This window comes from Ascaphus truei, chromosome 6, assembly GCF_040206685.1.
Source record: "Ascaphus truei isolate aAscTru1 chromosome 6, aAscTru1.hap1, whole genome shotgun sequence".
NCBI lineage: Eukaryota > Metazoa > Chordata > Amphibia > Anura > Ascaphidae > Ascaphus > Ascaphus truei.
Genome location: NC_134488.1, coordinates 91,919,885 through 91,938,400, shown reverse-complemented (window position 1 = coordinate 91,938,400; position 18,516 = coordinate 91,919,885). Strand labels below are relative to the sequence as shown.

Here is an 18,516-nt window from a genome sequence, read left to right as displayed (position 1 = left end):
GACCCCGCCGCGTTGCCATGGACACAAGTGATGCCGGCAGAGTCCAGGTAAGTTTTAGCGTTGCAGGGGCCTCACACGATCCCCCGGCATTTCATTTAAATGCCTCGGGGAAGAGCGTGGGGCCTCTGCAACCGCCCGCGTATCCACCCCCCAGACAAATCCAGCGCCCCCACTTTGCGCACCGCTGCATAGACGTCAATGGAATCTCACTGAAAACATCATTACTTAAAGGTACAGGAGCTCCCTGGATTCTGGAGATGGGAGATTTTTTAGTGTAGTCCTCCTTACCCGGCTCCAAAGGAGTTTGCATCAGACTATATACATGGCAGTGCTCAGTCTCACATATCTGTTCAGGGTGCTGGATCGGTCCAGGTTGGGTGTCAATATGCATATAGAATAAGGATGGGCGCCAGGAACATTCATAATACAAAAAGGATTTTATTTAATATCCGTGTATAAGGCGCCACGTAAAAGGACAGGCTTCACATTTGACAGTTAACGGGTGTCAAACATCACGGTTACGCTGTGCTTCCCCCCCTGTAGTTCTCACTACTACATTAGGGAGGTACTTCGCTTGTAAGGCCGCGATTATAGTGCATGCTTGCGCGACCACGTGATGCGCACACGTGAAACATGCATTGCAGTCAGGAGGCGACAGGGAGGCGTGGCGGAGGTGTGGCCATGATGTCACGTGAGCGGTTCGACCTCATTGGCTGAACCGCTCACGTGACGCGGCCGTCGCACTCAAAAAACAACTTGATTTGTCTCTTCAAGATTCAGCCTCTCCGTCACGCCTCCGCGCAGTCGCGTGCACTATGCGCAGATTCATTGGACTGAAGGTATTTGTTTACTGCGCGCGCCATTGCCGGTACTATAATAGCGGCCTACGGGTTAAAGTGCCATTCTTTTGTATAGCGTTAGTGATGCCCCATGTTAAATGGACCTCTCTGGAATACACATCCGGTTGCTGAATTAGGAATCCGTTACTGTGTACTGCGTACTTCTTCCATTCCTATCTGTTCAGGATTGCACTAGGGACCTTCTAGTTCGACCGATCCAAACACACTCCGGAGTTACAAACATGATTACAAACACTAAGAACTCCTTACTAAAGCATGTTTCCTCCCGTTCAGTAGTGAGAACAATCTCGGCCCATACTACTAGCGCTTCCTTAAAGTGGCACGCTTCTTAACTGAAAACAACAAAGGTGACAGAACACATCTTAATACATTAATATATACACACAAACCTATTTACATGACTCACGGTGAGGCCCCAGTTGGAACTCTGAAGAACATGTTTCTAGAACATAAGGTGGAGCTTCTTTCTCCCTATTAGGGTTGCCAGGTGGCTTCACCAAAAATACTGGACACAATGGTGAAAAATGCGGCGCGCTCAAAGTCGGTGGGGAGGTATATTATTTATAAATTCTCAGACCGTTAAGTAATTTTTTCTAAATTTCACTCCACGTATGCACCAATTTGCACAAATTCATATTCTATTTCCTAAAAAATTCTGGGGAGGGGTTTGGAGATTGGGCGCCCCACTAGCATTTTTTACGAAATAGAATATGAAATAGTGCAAATTGGTGCATACGTGGAGTGAAGTTTAGAAAACAATGACATAATGGTCAGATAATTTATAAATAACATACCTGCAGTCATACATGGCGAGCTATACTGATCTTAATGCTTCTCTCCCACTACTTCCAAGATTGTTGCACCCCTCCTCATCCTCTCACCCCCTACTCATCCTCCACGCACACCACCACCACCAGCCTCCTCATAATCTCCTCACCCCTCTCATCATCATCTAACTTCCCCCCATCATCATCTCATATCATCATCATCTCATTCCCCCATCATCATCTCATTCTCCACCCATCATCATCATCATCTCATCTCCCTCACCCATATTCATCATATCCCCCCCCCCCCATCATAATCATATTTCCTGCCCCATCATCATCTCATCCACCCATGTGTGTTTTTCTGTCCAAAAACCTACCTAAGGAGCACCACCATTACATTACACTTTAGCTGATGCGGGGATAACCTTGCTAGCATCCTAAAGAAGGTACCATCTTGGGGATTGAAATCTCGATCTACCATAAAACACCATTTATTTTGACTGATTTCCCGTATTTTTCTGCAGCACATATATATTGATCGTGAAATAGTAAATCGGTTATTCAAAGGGTCACAGATATAAAGCAAAACATTACTGTCTCATTTTATCATGATGCCATAAAGATATATGGTAGTCAACGCCTCCTCTGGATCAATATACTGTATGTACGGATATAGGATAAAGTATCTGTTTAAATTTAGCATAGGTTGAACTTGATGGACGTACGTCTTTTTTTCAACCTCATCTATTATGTAACTATGTAACTAATAATCCGGAAGGAGAATAGGTTGTTTAATGCTTTATTTCAGGGAACTCTGCCAGGAGGGACAACTTTAGCTCAGGTAGGGTTGCCAGGTGTGCAGTATTGAACCGGACTGTCCTGTATTTGGACTCACTGTCCAGTAACAAATTAGAGGTAATACTGGACATGTATGTGCCCGGTATTACCTCTCTGGACATATTAACCTGACTGGCTTGGCGGGTCGCTGGATTTCCCTGAGCAGGGAGAGAGCAGGACTGTTGCTAGGGGGCTAGGCAGCTTCCTCCATCCTGATTGGCAGCTGCTGCTGGGTAATGCAGCCAACCAAGAAGAGGTGTCAGGAGCCTAGGGATGGGGCCGGGTGTAGAGGGAGAAGGGGGGTAGCCCGGTATTAAAGGGGTTGCACCCCATTTGGCCACCCCTGACCGCACCAGGGAGACAAGGGGTTAACTGGACTGAGGTCCAGAAATGTGATTTAACCCTTGTTATGACCTGTAAATGTATTTTCCCCTGTTCCCCTGTTCCATTGTAATGTCTGTGTTAATCAGTGTCTGCATCACACACACACTAGAATCCATCCGGGAGCACAAGGGTTAATAGTTCTTTAATGATTATAGCTCTTTGTGTAGTTTTCCCGCCTTTTCAGGCACCATTTTGCAGGTCCCCATTGGCCGCCATTAGGGCTCAATGCATTCCAATGGAAGATTGTGCTGTTTTAGTCCTGTTTCCTGTAAAGACCAGCAGGTGGCGTCCGAGAGGGAGAGCGGCGGTTTCCCATTGAAAGTCAATGGGCCCATTGACTTCAATGGAGATTCCTCGAGGTACCCTTTCGAAGAACGAGTTGGCTGCCGTCCAGACCGCAAACCGCAAAGCGGATACAATGTCCTTTAAAAGAGCTAAAATCACTTGAGTCAAGTTCAACGTCAATTAGCGTGGGAATAAACAGTTCTAGAGCACCTAGGAATAAAATTCTGTTTGCCCCTAGTTCCTGGGCTTCCCCCCACTCGACCACCACCGGGTCCCCGAATCCTGGACCCCCGATAAGGGTCGAACCAGATAGAGCGGGTCGCACCATAGGCTTTGCCGGCGGCGGCAAAAACGGCTCTTAAAAACGACTAAGTGGAAAAAGCTGGAATTTGGTACTCCATATCTCCGGTTCCGGAGGGCTCAGCGGATCAAGGTTTGGGGTATCTGTAGCCACTGCTCCGGCATCACTGCAGAACCATCCTTGACCCGCCTGGACCAACCCGACGGAGTATGGACCCCCTTGAAGGTTCGGGACTTTTCCCATAGACTTCAATGGCAGAAAAACCCCATTGACTTCAATGGCAGCGATTTACCATTGAAAGTCTATGGCGGAGCTGCCCGTTGTTTTCAATGGGGATTTAGTGAAAAGCTGAGATTTCTTTTTTAGCGGAGATTTTTGTATTAAAGTGAAAAATGATTTTATGTGCATTTGTGTAACTCCGGTTCCGTAGGTCATAGCAAGTCGCTTTTTGGACCATATGGTGTCCCAGTTCTGGCAATGAGAACTGGGAAGTTTGGACCTGCTAGACCCAACGGAACCGGATATTTTAATACGTCTATGTTTTATGCTTAATACTGTATTCTAAGGTATGGATAAATTCCAGAGGAAATTTCTTTGGCCATAATGTAGCAGATGGCCCGAGAGGCGACCGAATGTCTAGGACTTAAGTATTGTTCAAAGAGTTTTGTCACCCTCACTGTTTATCTGAGGCTCAAACCAGAGCAGTTTTTAAGTGTTCCATTTAACACCTTCCAACAAAGGTTTTCCTGCCAGAAAGCCAAATGGGTATACTGGCTGGCATTCCATTTGCATATGTGGGGCTACAGAAATGAGACCCCAGAGTTCTACTGCGCCTGTGCCAGCTAGCAGGGGGGCATGTGTTGAAATGTGTTCCCATGTTAAAGATTGGCTGGAGGTAATTGAAAACCAATCACCGGTGCTTAATGTTACAGATAGAGGGACAAAAGGTTTATAAACTGCTGTCCACCCATATATCCTTTGTCTTCGTTTGCTGATATGGTTACCTGATATCACCTGAATGATTTCCTGATTGCTGAGAGAAATGCTACATCATACTTCTCATTCCCCAACCCCTAAGTAAGTGTACTTCTTGTTTGTTGCTGTATTATCTGTTGTGTTCACCTATCCTAAGGAATAAACTCACTTTATTATATCTTAAGCCTCGTTCAGTTCAAACCCAGTTATTTTTGTGTAATATTAATAAGCCTGTGGAAGCTATCGTCACACCGGGGAGAGGAGGAAACAGCAGGGAGAGTGAGAGAGGTGTGTGTGTGTGTGCCTCAAATGCGTCACTCCTTTCACCATGTGTCCAGTATTTTTGGAGAAGCCAAAAACCAAAGAAGCCCAAAGCTACATCCAATATGACAAAAATACACAGTGAAATACCTATATTTATTTATTTATAAAATATTTTACCAGGAAGTAATACATTGAGAGTTACATCTCGTTTTCCAGTATGTCCTGGGTACAGAGTTAAGACAAATAATACATGGTTACAGGTACAGTTACATAAATGAGCAGGTTATACATTATTTACAAGACATTGCATGCACAGTTAAAGATAATAAATATTATGGGCGTATGAAACAGTTACAGACCAGATTAAAATGTGTGACAGCCTTAGATTTGAAAGAATTTAAACCGGTGGTGGATGTGAGAGTCTCTGGTAGGTTATTCCAGTTTTGGGGTGCACGGTAAGAGAAGGAGGAGCGTCCGGATACTTTGTTGAGCCTTGGGACCATGAACAGTCTTTTGGAGTCTGATCTCAGATGATAGGTGCTGCAAGTGGTAGGGGTGAGGAGCTTGTTCAGGTAGCTGGGTAGCTTGCCCATAAAGAATTTGAAGGCAAGACAGGAAAGGTGAACTTTGCGCCTAGACTTGAGTGATGACCAATCTAGTTCTTTGAGCATTTCGCAGTGATGTGTGTTATAGTTGCATTGGAGAACAAAACGACAAATTGAATTGTAGAGGGTGTCAAGTTTGCTAAGGTGGGTTTGAGGTGCCGAGCCATATACTATGTCTCCATAGTCAATAATTGGCATTAACATCTGCTGTGCGATACGCTTTCTGACTAGGAGACTAAGGGAGGATTTGTTCCTGTAGAATACCCCTAGTTTGGCAGGGTATCAATGTGCATCCTGAATGTTAAGTGGGAGTCAAACCACATGCCCAGGTATTTAAAACTAGTGACAGGGGTTAGGGTGGTGTTAGTGTTGGTTCTAATCTGGAGCTCAGTCACTGGAAGCTTTAAAAATTTAGTCTTGGTCCCAAATACCATTGTTACAGTTTTGTCAGTATTTAAAAACAGTTTGTTTTGGGAAATCCATTTTTCGAGTCTCAAAAAGTCAGACTGAAGTACGTGTTCAAGGTCGGAGCGGCTATGGCTGTGTGCATATAAGATTGTGTCATCTGCATACATGTGTATTGAAGCTTCCTTACAAGCTGTGGGAAGATCATTGATGAACACTGAGAAGAGTAGGGGCCCCAGAACAGAGCCTTGCGGGACGCCACAGGTGATATCCAAGGGGTTGGAGTTAGAGCCTCTTGAAAATGGGTCATTTAGTTTAACTCTTTCGCCAAAGTGTTATAATCCTACTGCCACATTAAGGCATGACCATTAGCAAGTCCTAACACTACCTGAGTTAAAATTCTTATTTACCTCTATAATTCGTTGTTTTTTGTTGTATACATTTAGCCACGCCCAGAAGCACTCCTTTTGACACATATATATATATTGTGTGGTAATTGTTGGGGGTTTTCAGAGCTTGCTGGGTATCTGTGTGTTGTGTTTTTTTTTGGAGAAGCTACCTGGCAAACCTAGCTGTCCAAAACAGTAAGACCTAGTCCAAATACATTCAGCTTTCTTAATATGCATGTACATTTTTTTTGTATACATTTAACAAACATAAATGTATACAAAAAAAAATTACAACTTGCACTCACTACTTCATCTCATAAACTAAAAGCTGGACTGGTTACTGCCTGTAAGAGAATCCTGTGCAGAAACATAAAGGTACAAACACCAAAACTAGCCAATTGTTTTAATGGGCCAGCTCTCCCTCATAACCTAGATCTTTAAACATTCTTGTTCTGGTAGCCATATAATTTGTGTTACTTTTCAAATGGACCATGTTTTAAGAAGCACGGAACATTTTGCACATAAAAATAGACATCGCTGTAGTTCCTCTGCTCATGCTGCATGGAGGTGCTTCCAAGCAATTCCTCTACAAGTCCCCTGCGTTACATTATCACATACACAAAACTTACTGTGTATTAGGTACAGCTGGTATTACAGGACCCAAAAGCATGTGATGTACCAGCTAAATTAGTGCGGCTGGAGGGTATGTGGAACTAATGTTTATGGTTTTTTTCTACTTCTGCTATAGAGTCACAAAACAAGGAAGATAAAATAGATATTAACATTAAGTGCCTGTTTCCTCACAAGCTCATCTTGTCATTTTAATGACTCTCACTTTGTTGTTTATTTACATTAAGGAAATTGTTTTATATACCACAAAAAAAATATTTTCAAAGAAAAGTACTGACTTTGATTTAGTGTTTCAATTAAAATGAGACTCCATTGAATCTGACAGCACTAATGGTTAAAATAAACTGACTCCAAATCATTGAGCGTTGACAAGTCTGTTCTTAAATGACTTTTTTGAAGGCATCAATCACCTAAAAGGAGTGGAGATGACGTCTTTAAGGTCAGTAGTGTTATTGAATCTCAGTCACAGACCACATAAGTAATTAAAGGCTGAATATATTAATATAATTACTGATACTATATAATATGGCCTCTGTGGGCTGTCATATTTGTGTATTGTAGCATTTGCAAACAAGTTAAGAAACAAGTTGTGAAACTCACAAACCCTTTATTATTTATCCCCTGTACCCAATTTTCCAACTCTATCTGTCCATTAAATGCCTGTGAATTGACTGTATAACCCTGTTCTTTTAATGTAACCATGTCTTTTTTATTACTCTGTGCACAGGACATACTTGAAAAAGTTAAGATAGGGACTCCCTGTTGAACTCTGACAAAGGACAAACAATATCTTTGAATAAGTAAGTGTGACTGAGTCCAATTGTTGCGACAACTTGGCAACATTAGATTGACTGTAGATTCAAAACTCTGGATCACAACACCGGATCACACAAAGACACAAACAGGCCCTTTGAAAAGATTTTTTAAAGCATATTTTTATCTATATATCTTTTTTTTTCAGGAATTACTATTTTATGTGGAATGTATTAAAAGTTATGTTTTAATGCAATGTTTTTGCCTGGTTTACCCCTCACTTGTGTACACTTAAAGTAAGTACTGTCTGCCCCTATAATCACCTAGCCTTGCATCTGTCATTAGTTTACTTTGCACATACATGGGACTACACCAGTAACTCTTTCACTGCCAGAGGGGGCCTGCAAGGCATTGCAAAGCAGGTCGCACCGGTAACAACCACTGTGGAGCGCTATGTACATTAATGGCGCTATATAAATAAAGACATACAATACAAAAGAGTTAAAAGGACAAATCAGTGCTTGTAAGCTCTTCGCGCCAGCGTCTCTCTTTGTTTCACCTTATCATTTACATGCTGCTATTATCCCTACGGTTGGTGCTATATAAAATAACATTAGACATACAATGCACCCCCCCACTTTTGGGGGGGACAAACCCCTCTGGGTTGATACCTGAGCAGTAACTTGCAGCACAGTCAGAGCCGTGCTATGTGGGCGTGGTTTATTAAATGGGCGGAGTTAACGTTAGATGGTACGGCTCTGGACGGTGTCATATGAAGTGGGCGGGGCTACCTAACGTGGACGGGACAGTTTTGGACCGTGGTTTTATAAAATGGGCGGGGTTAAAGGTACAGTGCGGAGCGGTATGGGTGTGTCATGTTAAGGGGGCGTGGTTACTACATGGTCACGTAATATGTTTGGGCGTGGTTATATGACATGGGCGGGGCTTCTCCGCCGCTGCTCCTTTTCCCTGCGCTCCGTTACATTTGTGCCTGTCATGGCGCCCTCCTCCTCGCTCTCCCCCCTCATACCAGGGGCTTTCCTCCTCGCCCTCCTCTTCTCCTTTGTCGGTGGCCAGCCGCTCCTAGCCTCCCGGCTGGAGCCCTACGACTCCCTGTATGACAGCGGCGTGGAGGCGTATTACCGGGGGGACTGGCAGTCCGTCATCCTGGCCATGGAGAAGGCGCTGCGCAGCCGGGAGCTCCTCCGGCGCCACCGCATCCACTGCCGGCTGCACTGCGCCAACCTGACCGACTTCGGAGACCTGCCGCCCGGCTGGGGCCCCGTGCAGGACCTCAGCTTCTTCCAGAAAATGCTGGGCCGGGCTGAGTGCCTGAAGAGCTGCGAGCAGGAGAGGATCGGGGCCCCCGCTACCTTCTACCTGGCCAGCGAGGAGCTGGAGCTGGAGTTCCGCAAGAGGAGCCCCTATAACTACCTCCAAGTGGCCTACTTCAAGGTATAGAGCTGTCCCAGGGACCTGGGCGCATGGCTCTTACCCCTCCCCCCCCCTTTGCTGCCATGGCAGGCTCCCCCCTTGCTGCAAAGGGGGCTAATGGGAATGTAACTCCCCCTTTTTAATGGTTTTATATACTGATGCCCTTCAGTACTTTCCTCACTGCAGCCACATGCAATGTCTCAGACACCACTCACTTTTCCACAGTTAGTGGCTAAGAGCTCTATGGTTTAATATGGGATCCTTCTTGGCAGGGATATGTCCCCTTGGGGTGATCTACTTTTCTTTTTGGAGTTTGCACTATGGTGAGGGGGGGATGGATGCCCTGGTTGTGCTGTTTTCTGTTTCTCCAGGGGGGTACAGATAGGTGAGATATTTAGGGTCGAGAGGAACAAGGGTTCATTCGACACTGACACATGAGCTTGTGTGCGCTGGGAGTCCAGCCCATCATTCTTCAGTGTCTCTCTGCTTTAAATGGCCAATAGTTATCAGTGATTGGAACTGAGGCCTTTTCTTTCATTATACTTATTAAAGCAGCTCTGCTTTGAACTTAACATAAGGTCTATGCTACATTTACTGTAACCCGGTTAGTGGACGATCGTGCGATGTATTTAGTCCAATTCTTTTGCACCCTCTCCAGATGTTCTGCAGCCAGATGCAGATGTGACTCTCTCCCCATGCATGGTATTGACATAAAGCATTTAAATCGGTGATATTGCCTGGCCACTGCAGTTTTCCTCATTACGTGGCGTGGTTCTTGTCGGGGATAGAAGTTTCCTTTCTGCATCTTGAGATGAAGCTTTCCCTCCCCCATTCAAAGCACTGCCACGTATTGAGGTGGGGAAAGCCTCCAGTGCTGGCTGTGGGCTGCCCTTCTTCCTACACTCGGCTCAGGAATGTTAAATACACATTCTCAGTTCTACTGTCACTACACCAGTGAATGTCCATCTTTTGTGCCTGGGGACATCCCTAGCTTATATTTAAAATCCAGAGGAAGCCCCTAGTCCTTTGATGCCATTACATTCTATGTAAGAGCTATATTAAATAATTGATGCCACAAAATGATCTCCGAGATGTGCAAAACCATACCATTTATTTTTTTACTGTAAATTCAAATGCACTGTTAATAACTGCAAAATCTTATATATTTTTGGTTTTGTTTAACCTTTCTTTTTTTTAATTGTCTCTCTCTATACATTTTAGAGGCACTTGGTGTTGCCCACCAGTGTGTCCTGTGTCACTGCACTAAACACTCATATGTCTAAGGCTGAGTCCATGGCAACTGCAGCCGTGCGGAGGCGCGCTGAGGGAAAGCGGGTGCTTTCCCTGGCCTTAGTTCGCGCGCCGTCAGGGGGTGGGCCAGTGACGTCACGGAGCTGGTTCGCCCTCATTGGGCGAACCGCTCACGTGACCGGCCCTGCGCTCTCGTGAGCGCCAAAACAAAAAAAAATTAAGTGGTACGCCTCCGCAGGCCTGCGGAAGCGTGCGCGAGCCCCTGCTAAAGCCGCTCTCATTGCAGCTGCTGGGGCTCAGCCTTAGGCTAAGGCCCCGCTCCCAGAGTCAGCGCGCCCGCACTGCATACAGGCGGGGCGCTGACAGACACAGACCACGATATGCGGTCTGTAGGGAGCCGGAGCGGGGAGTGGGAGGTTTGAGCGGGAGGGGGGCGTGGCTTGAGCGGAGAGACCCGCTACTCTCCCCCCCCCCCCCCTCCACGGGCTCGGGCTGGAGCTGCTACACACACACACACACACACACACACACACACACACACACACACACATATGCTGGCACGCATACACATACACACACACACACACACATGCTGGCACGCATACACACACACATACACACACACACATGCTGGCACGCATACACACACATGCTGGCACACATACACACACACATACACACACACATACACACACACATACACACACACACACACACACACACATGCTGGCACGCATACACACACACACACACACACACACACACATGCTGGCACGCATACACACACACATACACACATGCTGGCACGCATACACATACACACACACACATGCTGGCACACATACACACACACACATACACATACACACACACACACACAGACAGGCACTCACGCTGCTTTCACTCCACACTCCTCCCCGCTCCCCGAAGCCTCTCCTCCTCCCGAAGCCTCCCCTCCCCATTGGCTCACAGCCACACAACGTGACGCGTCAACGCTAGGGAACACCATTCTCTTGTATCCCATAGCGGCTGACGCGCCACAGCGTGTAGTAAGCTGTGCAGCCAGTGGGGACCAGGACCGGCTCCGCAGGATTCCCCTGCTGGTGGGGAACTCGCGTGTGGCCACCCGCGCCACCGAGCGCAGCGGGACCGAGGCCTTACACTGATATGTGGTGATTTTAGTTACCATTTGTTCCGACAGGTGAAAGACTTGCTGATTCAGTCCTGACGTGGAAGTCATGTTTTCAGTTTGTAATGTAATGTAGCCTCTAATATTTATATTTATTTTTTACAATTGCATGTTTTTATTTTAGGTGATTTGTCATAAGACTTATTTGATTTCATACCATTGACCTGGGACAAGAAAAATAACTATTCAGCAAATACCTAAATATTATAAGCTCCTTTACAAACCTACTTTTCTTAAAGTGGCAGTAATGAAAGTCATACTTTTTGATATTCAAATAGAAAGATTTTAAGCTTAAGTTGTTTTTTGTTTTTTTTTAACTTCTGAAAATGTGCCCCTCTTGCACAAAAATCATCATTGATTGGTGACTCAAGACGAGCAGTTCACTCCTGTGCTGGCACCAGGCTACGATTGCTCAATATGCTGATACCTAAAGCAGAAGTGCTATTAGTGGAGGTATAGTGAATGTAAAGTTAAATGTATGGCCACGATTTGTCTGACTTTTAAAAAAAACATTTTTATTTATTTTTTATTATAAATGTTGCATTGATAATTGACACTGAAGTCAGGAAGTCCCATTTCAAATGGCACTGCAGCATATAACATGAGTGGGGATAGGGGGGCACGTGTGATTGAGGACAGGACTTACACACTTTATTATGACCTGGCTGGCTGTGTGACATTTCAGTGTACCCAATAATTAACTCTGTTGCTGCCAGACATGCCAGCAGTGCATTGCTTTTGCAGTGGCACTTCTGGCAGGCAGCATAGTGAATAAATAGGAAGATGTGTGAGAACATAAAACATGAATTTCATCGCGCAGCGTATAATCAAGATGATTGCAAATTAATGGTAGTTTTTACTTTTGTATAAATTATACTGCTAATTAAAAGGGACAGTCTCCCTCAGGACCCAAGTAAATTAATAGTGCATAACAGATAAAATGTTAGGCAAGTGTCGCCTCCATTTTTTTATTATTTTTTTAAAATCAGATGAGCATTTGTAAATCATTTTTGAAGCTTTCTTTTCGTGGTAAATAGATGTTTTGGAAACTATTCAAAGAATTGAGACAACTGTTGGCCAAACAGCTAAAGGTGACGAACATGTATACATTCTGTTTAAAGGGATACAGAAAGAAACATAATGACAGATGGAGGGGGGAGGAGGAGGAGAGGATTTAACCAAAGAGTAGTTATACCAGAATAGAAAGCCTGTTGCACCAAGACCATAGGGGAGAAAGATACATATACACGTATGTATTGCTGTCACCACACTCCGGTCCTAGAGATGCCGGAAAAATGTATGTTCCCCTATGCCGACCCCCTCCCAAGAGGTAGCTGAGCTTCCACCGCCATTGTTGTGTTGTAGGGGAGACAAATCTGTCATTCCCCTACCTTTAGACTCAAACCATGGGCTCAGACCGCTGTAAACAGTTTGCAGCATTCCTGTATGAAGGCCGTGTGTCTCTCCATTGTCATGACATGCCAGATCACGGGCATTGTTTTTTTTTTTTTTTTTTTTTTTTTCCAGTGAGTGGAACACAGCATCTGGCAACCATGAGAATGTGTCTAAAGAGTTTGGCCTTATTTCTGGGGCGTTGCGGGATAAGGCTCTGAGTAGAACCACCCAATGAGCCTCAATGAGGTGATCAGGAAAGTATTAATGGGGGCAAATAATTGTCTCCAAAAAAGGGATTATTATGGGGCAGAACCACCAGATATACGGTAGGGATCCATTCTGGCCTAACCTCCTAAAACAGCTAGCTGAGATTGAACTGTTGATGGTGTGCTACCTATCGGGGCAGGTACCAGCGGTACAATAGTTTGTACACATTTTCCTTCATGAACGTGCATGTGAAACTCTTGGCTGCCGCCAGACATATTCTCCCAATCCTCATCTTCCAGTGTTTTGCTTAGTTCCTCCCATTTTAACGTGTACATTTCTGATTTATTGTAACGTTCATGCTCACCACAAACCAGGACCGGACAGCGGGGCTGAATTGGGGATAGTAAAACACCGACCTTAGACCACGAAGTCGGGTCCGGATTGCGGATTGCATAGTCCGTAGCCGGGTCGGGGTTGGAGAAGGCAGAGTAAACACATTCCATGCTTGGGTCAGGGCAGGAGGCACAGGACCCGATGGTCGTGGTCACAAGCTGGGGTTGGCATTAGGGAACTTCAGTGAAGTGCTTCAGCACGATGATGGCGAAGTCTGTCAGGGACAGGAAGCTTTAGCACAGGAATGGCCTTTGGATGCAGGAAGTTTCAGGATAAGAAAAGCTTCAAGACAGCACAAGAAGGCCAAGTCATGCCAAGCAGAGGTGCTTGTGGCAAGCACAGTTGCATGCAAGAAGATCTATGCTCAGCCCCTTCCTGGGGGGAAGGACTGACTCTAAATAGCATAGCCAGCGAATAGGGGCAGAGCTGCATAGAAGGCAGCATCAAGCAGACTGCAGTGTAATTCCAAGAGCAGGTGATTCTGATTGCCCAGTACAGAGAGGGCTTTGCCTGGAAGCTCTATAGCCTTGTAAGTGAGTTCCAGCCAAAGCCAGGACCGAAACCCTTACATTTATAGACCAGGTGTCCAGATATCTGGATTTGAAAAGTAACTCTTAAGTAGTACATAGATGTTCGTTAGCATGGACCTGCAATATAAAGTCTTAACTTGTAGGAATCGGAATACTTTGATTTGTTGAAGATTTTATTTTTATTTTTTAAATCCGTGTAATTGTGGTTCTAGTTTGATGGTGGAACCAGGGACCATGTCCTGGACTCGCGTATGGCCAGCCTTTTTTCCAGGCACCGAAAGCTTGTTCTTGAAGGCTGGGGACGACGTCATGATTTTTAAATAGTGGGATCATCCCCCTACCTGAATTGAAGAATCTTTGAAAGGGATTTTTAACCGGTCCCACAATGAGAGGGAGTGTTTGATAATCGGGTGTGATTTAAATAGACAGGCCTATTAGGCCGAGTCATATTCAGCCATAACAGAGATTCAGTATTGGCCGGCTCAGTGTTCTATATGAACCCACCTCCTTGAATATCGTGGAATGTTCCACAAGATAAGTTTGCCTATTTGGAAGGCTTGATGATAATATTTGGTCAAATTAATGAGACAGGCCTCCTAGTTCTGTTGCCCTGTGTAGAGAAGTTTTTTTTTACTCTGGCATGTTTACACTTTTTTTTTTTTTTGTGATGCATCAACTGGACCACAAATTTGTTGATGGTTGACCAAAGATTTTTGGGAATATCTTGATCAGCGTTGATGAGGAAGATTGGGTGGTAGCTGGAAGAAGTACCTTTTATTTATTTGTATTTTTTTTTTTTTTTTTTTAAGGACGAGTTGAAAGCCTTTTTTTATTTAGCTGTCACTCATTGCTTAGCGAAATATTTAATACAATATATTACCAATATTTGGATGAAATAATGTCTCTGGCCATTAGGGGGCGCTGCAGTCCGCTTTCACAAGTAAGAACCAGCTCAACCTAATCTAATTTTTGAAATGTACATTCATTTTACAATCTGGTCTGTTTCTTGCACTTCTTGTGAAACTACTAAAATAGAAAGAGGGCAGAGCACTGCCACAAATACATCTGGAGGAGGCTCACGTTAGAAAAAAAAAGAAACTTTATTGGATCATGACAGACCCCTGATATAAAAAAAACTCACCTACGCGTTTCGGGCCGTGCGCCCTTTATCAAGGTGTGATACCCAACGAGTGAGTTGTTTCCACATTTAGGATTTATTATTCAGTCCGGGGACAAATATTGTGCTTATGCCATTGGCAGCACTAGGTACTAGTTCCGCACTCCCTGGCTATGAGATGCTGATATTTTCAAGAATCTATATGGAGTCCTAATTGAGGAGGTTTTATGTCATCATATGGACACAATTAATCTCTGAAGCACTGGTTTTCTACCTATATCATTGTGAAACTACTAGCAATTTTTTTTCCTCGCATGCAGAGATTAGAGGGGAGAGGGCTATCGAAATTGCAATGTGTAACATTTCCTTCAATTTGAGAATTTGTCTGGATTGGATTCTTGTTAATTTTTACAGCATCAGTGTCATTTAGTACTCAACTATTATTCTCCAAACTTTATACTCACTGGAGTTTAAAGATATGGGCTTATAAAACCAGGTAAATAAATTAATATCCTCAGTCACAAATGTAGAAAAAAGGTAATTGATACCTTCGTAAAGATCCTGTGGATGATCGGGTCAGGCAAACACACGACATCTTGAGATTGTCAGACATGGAATCCATCCATTTTGGTCTCTAGTCTCTAAACGTCAACTAAGGCTTAGTATGTTCTGATTTAGATGGTCTTTTAGGCTCACTAGCGTTCTTAATGAAATTATAGTGTGCAGAGCTTTTGAAACATCATAGGTTTCTTTAAGTGTAGACACCAATTAAGTTTGTAAGCTCTGTTGGTCCCCTTAAAGTTATCACAACCCACAGCGTATCTGCATTTCAACTGGATGAATATGGCTACTAGAACATTGAACGACATTACTTTGATGCCCCAGCCTATTACTACTTATTCTGTTCTCATAGACCAGGCACCTGGTATTGCATTCTCAAGGCTCAGAAACGTCCAGCAAAAGTTTTGGGAAATATTACAAGTTCAGTTGTTACTAATGCACTGGTTGTTATTCTGGTTTCACTAAATTGTTTTCAAAGACTTCTTTCAAAATGGGCCCTTTTTTAAAAACTATTGTTTGGCTAATACACGACATACAGGCATACCCCGGTTTAAGTACACTCGCGAGTAAGTACATCTCGCTCAATAGGCAAACGGCAGCTCACGCATGCGCCAGTCGGCACGTCCTGAACAGCAATACCAGCTCCCTACCTGTACCGAAGCTGTGCGCAAGCGGGGAGACTATAGAGCCTGTTACAAATGCGTTATTTATATCAGTTATGCACGTATATGACGATTGCAGTACAGTATATGCATCGATAAGTGGATAAAAGGTAGTGCTTCACTTTAAGTACATTTTCGCTTTACATACATGCTCCCGTCCCATTGCGTATGTTAATGTGGGGTATGTCTGTATAATGCTAGCGTCCCCTTGTTCATTTGGATACATAGTGCCATTTAACACTTGCAGTGGAATGTTGGAAACCCTCTGTGAAAAATTGACACTGATATTCCATAGTGTGTATTCAACATAAACGTGTGCACGGTTTTTGAGGCACGTGTCGCCTGTTTCTCCCTGATGCATTGATATCACCCACAGTATTGAAGATGTTACTATTGGCTGTGAAGCAATCCTTGGAATTCAGACCAATCTGAATATTGCTTTTCAGATCCATAAAATGGATAAAGCAGTAGCCGCTGCACACACTTTTTACGTGGCAAATCCTGACCACATGGAAATGAGACAGAATTTGGAGTACTATAAAATGATGGCAGGCGTCAAGGAATCTGACTTCAAAGACTTGGAAGCCAAACCACACATGGTAAGTATATAATCTAAACATCTGCTGTGTTCGTGAGGGGTGCAAAGTGGTGTATACCTCTGCAGTTCTTGTATGGTTAAACAGTGCAGATAGATATAGATATATATAATTTTTAAAAAAATTTTTTTATGATTGACATTATATAAAAACCTTTTTTTATGATGTATACAGGTATCCCTCACTATTGGTGTGTGTGTGTATTTAAAAAAAATTCTAATGGAATAATGGTGTGGATCCTTTATGATTTTGTATGTATATGGTGAGAGCTATAAATGGCTTTAACCTTCTTTATTTTTTGTTATGTCACTGCGTATTTTTGAAATTTGTTTTGAAGTGGGTTGCACTCTTTAATTTCAATAATAAAGAACATTTAAAATAACCGTCATCAGAGTTGAATTACTGTAGGACCCTCTTGTAATTCACAGACCTACTGTTTTAGGAGACCTTTTAAACCAATGAAATTTGCCTTTTTTTTTTTTTTTTTTTGTATTCTTGCTGCAGCAAGAGTTCCGTTTGGGAGTAGGTTATTACACAGATGAGGAGTCGGCACCGTCTATTACTCACTTTGAAAAAGCTCTGGAGGAATACTTTGTAGCAGACCTTGAATGTCGGAGTCTTTGTGAAGGACCGTATGATTACGATGGTTACAACTACCTGGATTACAGTGCTGACTTATTCCAGAGCATTACCGGTATGTTACGCAGGATGACTTAGTGAGTGTTTAATCGGTAACATGACAACATAACCACAACCCCAATAAAATTATTAGTCAGCTGAATTGCTCTTCTCTACATCTTTGAGATGCATCATGCCATCTCAGTTCTTGCCTCTTAGACTTTATTCTGGGGGCGAGAAGGCAGTAGATATGGGAGGCTCAGAAAGTAGACATCGCAGAGCACAAAAGGTTAACAGGGCTTTAGCGAGAGGTTAGAGCTGAAATGTAAGAAGGCTATGCAGAGCCCTGAAGGAAAGCAGATGTTTATCATTAATACAGCATTTGATAGGAAGCCAGCAAAATATGTATATGTATATATAATAAATTGTTGAGGGGAGAGTTGTGAAGTAGAATGGCCCGTTAGAAGGTTATAGTAGTTGAGATGGGAAAGGATGAGCATGGATAGTTTTTAGCGCCTTAGCTGTACGTTTCCATTCCGCACTCCTCCCCCTTCTCACCTGCCTATGCTCATTCCCTTATCTCCTCTCAATAAAATCTCACATTGCTGACCAGAAAGAAGATTATTCCAGTTTCTTGGTTTACTGTAGGATGCATAACTTCACATCCTATTCATCTTGTGTTGCTAGTTAATTTCTTCTCTACCGTTTGTACTGGACATGAGACGGAACCTACAGTCTGTCTTGTATTATTAGGCTACTTTATTCCATACAGATGTCGGGTTGTACTGTAGCATCATATTTATATATCTATATAGCGCTCAAAGCTGTACTCTGTGCTTTACAAAAGAGACAATACAGTACAGAGAATTATAATACAATAAGTGCAACAAACAGAATCAGACAATAGGAAAGTAAATCCCTGCCTCAGAGAGCTTACAATCATTTGCTTTTTAGATCACTATGTGCAAGTTATGAGCTGCCGGCAGAGCTGTGTTGGACAACTAGCGTCACAGCCAGGACGGGAAAAGCCCATTGAAGACTTCCTTCCTTCTCATTTCAACTACCTGCAGTTTTCATATTACAGTAGTAAGCGAATATTCATGCT

General features: G+C 43.7%; 1 protein-coding gene across 1 annotated transcript in view; it reads left to right on the top strand.

The window, feature by feature from the left end:
* The first annotated feature begins 8,389 nt into the window (after positions 1-8,389).
* Positions 8,390-18,516, top strand: part of LOC142498117 (prolyl 3-hydroxylase 1-like) — a 19,746-nt gene continuing 9,619 nt past the window's right edge. The window contains exons 1-4 of the mRNA XM_075606623.1: positions 8,390-8,913; positions 16,644-16,796; positions 17,298-17,487; positions 18,366-18,497. Of these exons, the coding sequence (XP_075462738.1) occupies positions 8,455-8,913; positions 16,644-16,796; positions 17,298-17,487; positions 18,366-18,497 (934 nt within the window). The 5' untranslated portion in view covers positions 8,390-8,454. The remainder of the gene's footprint in view (positions 8,914-16,643; positions 16,797-17,297; positions 17,488-18,365; positions 18,498-18,516) is intronic.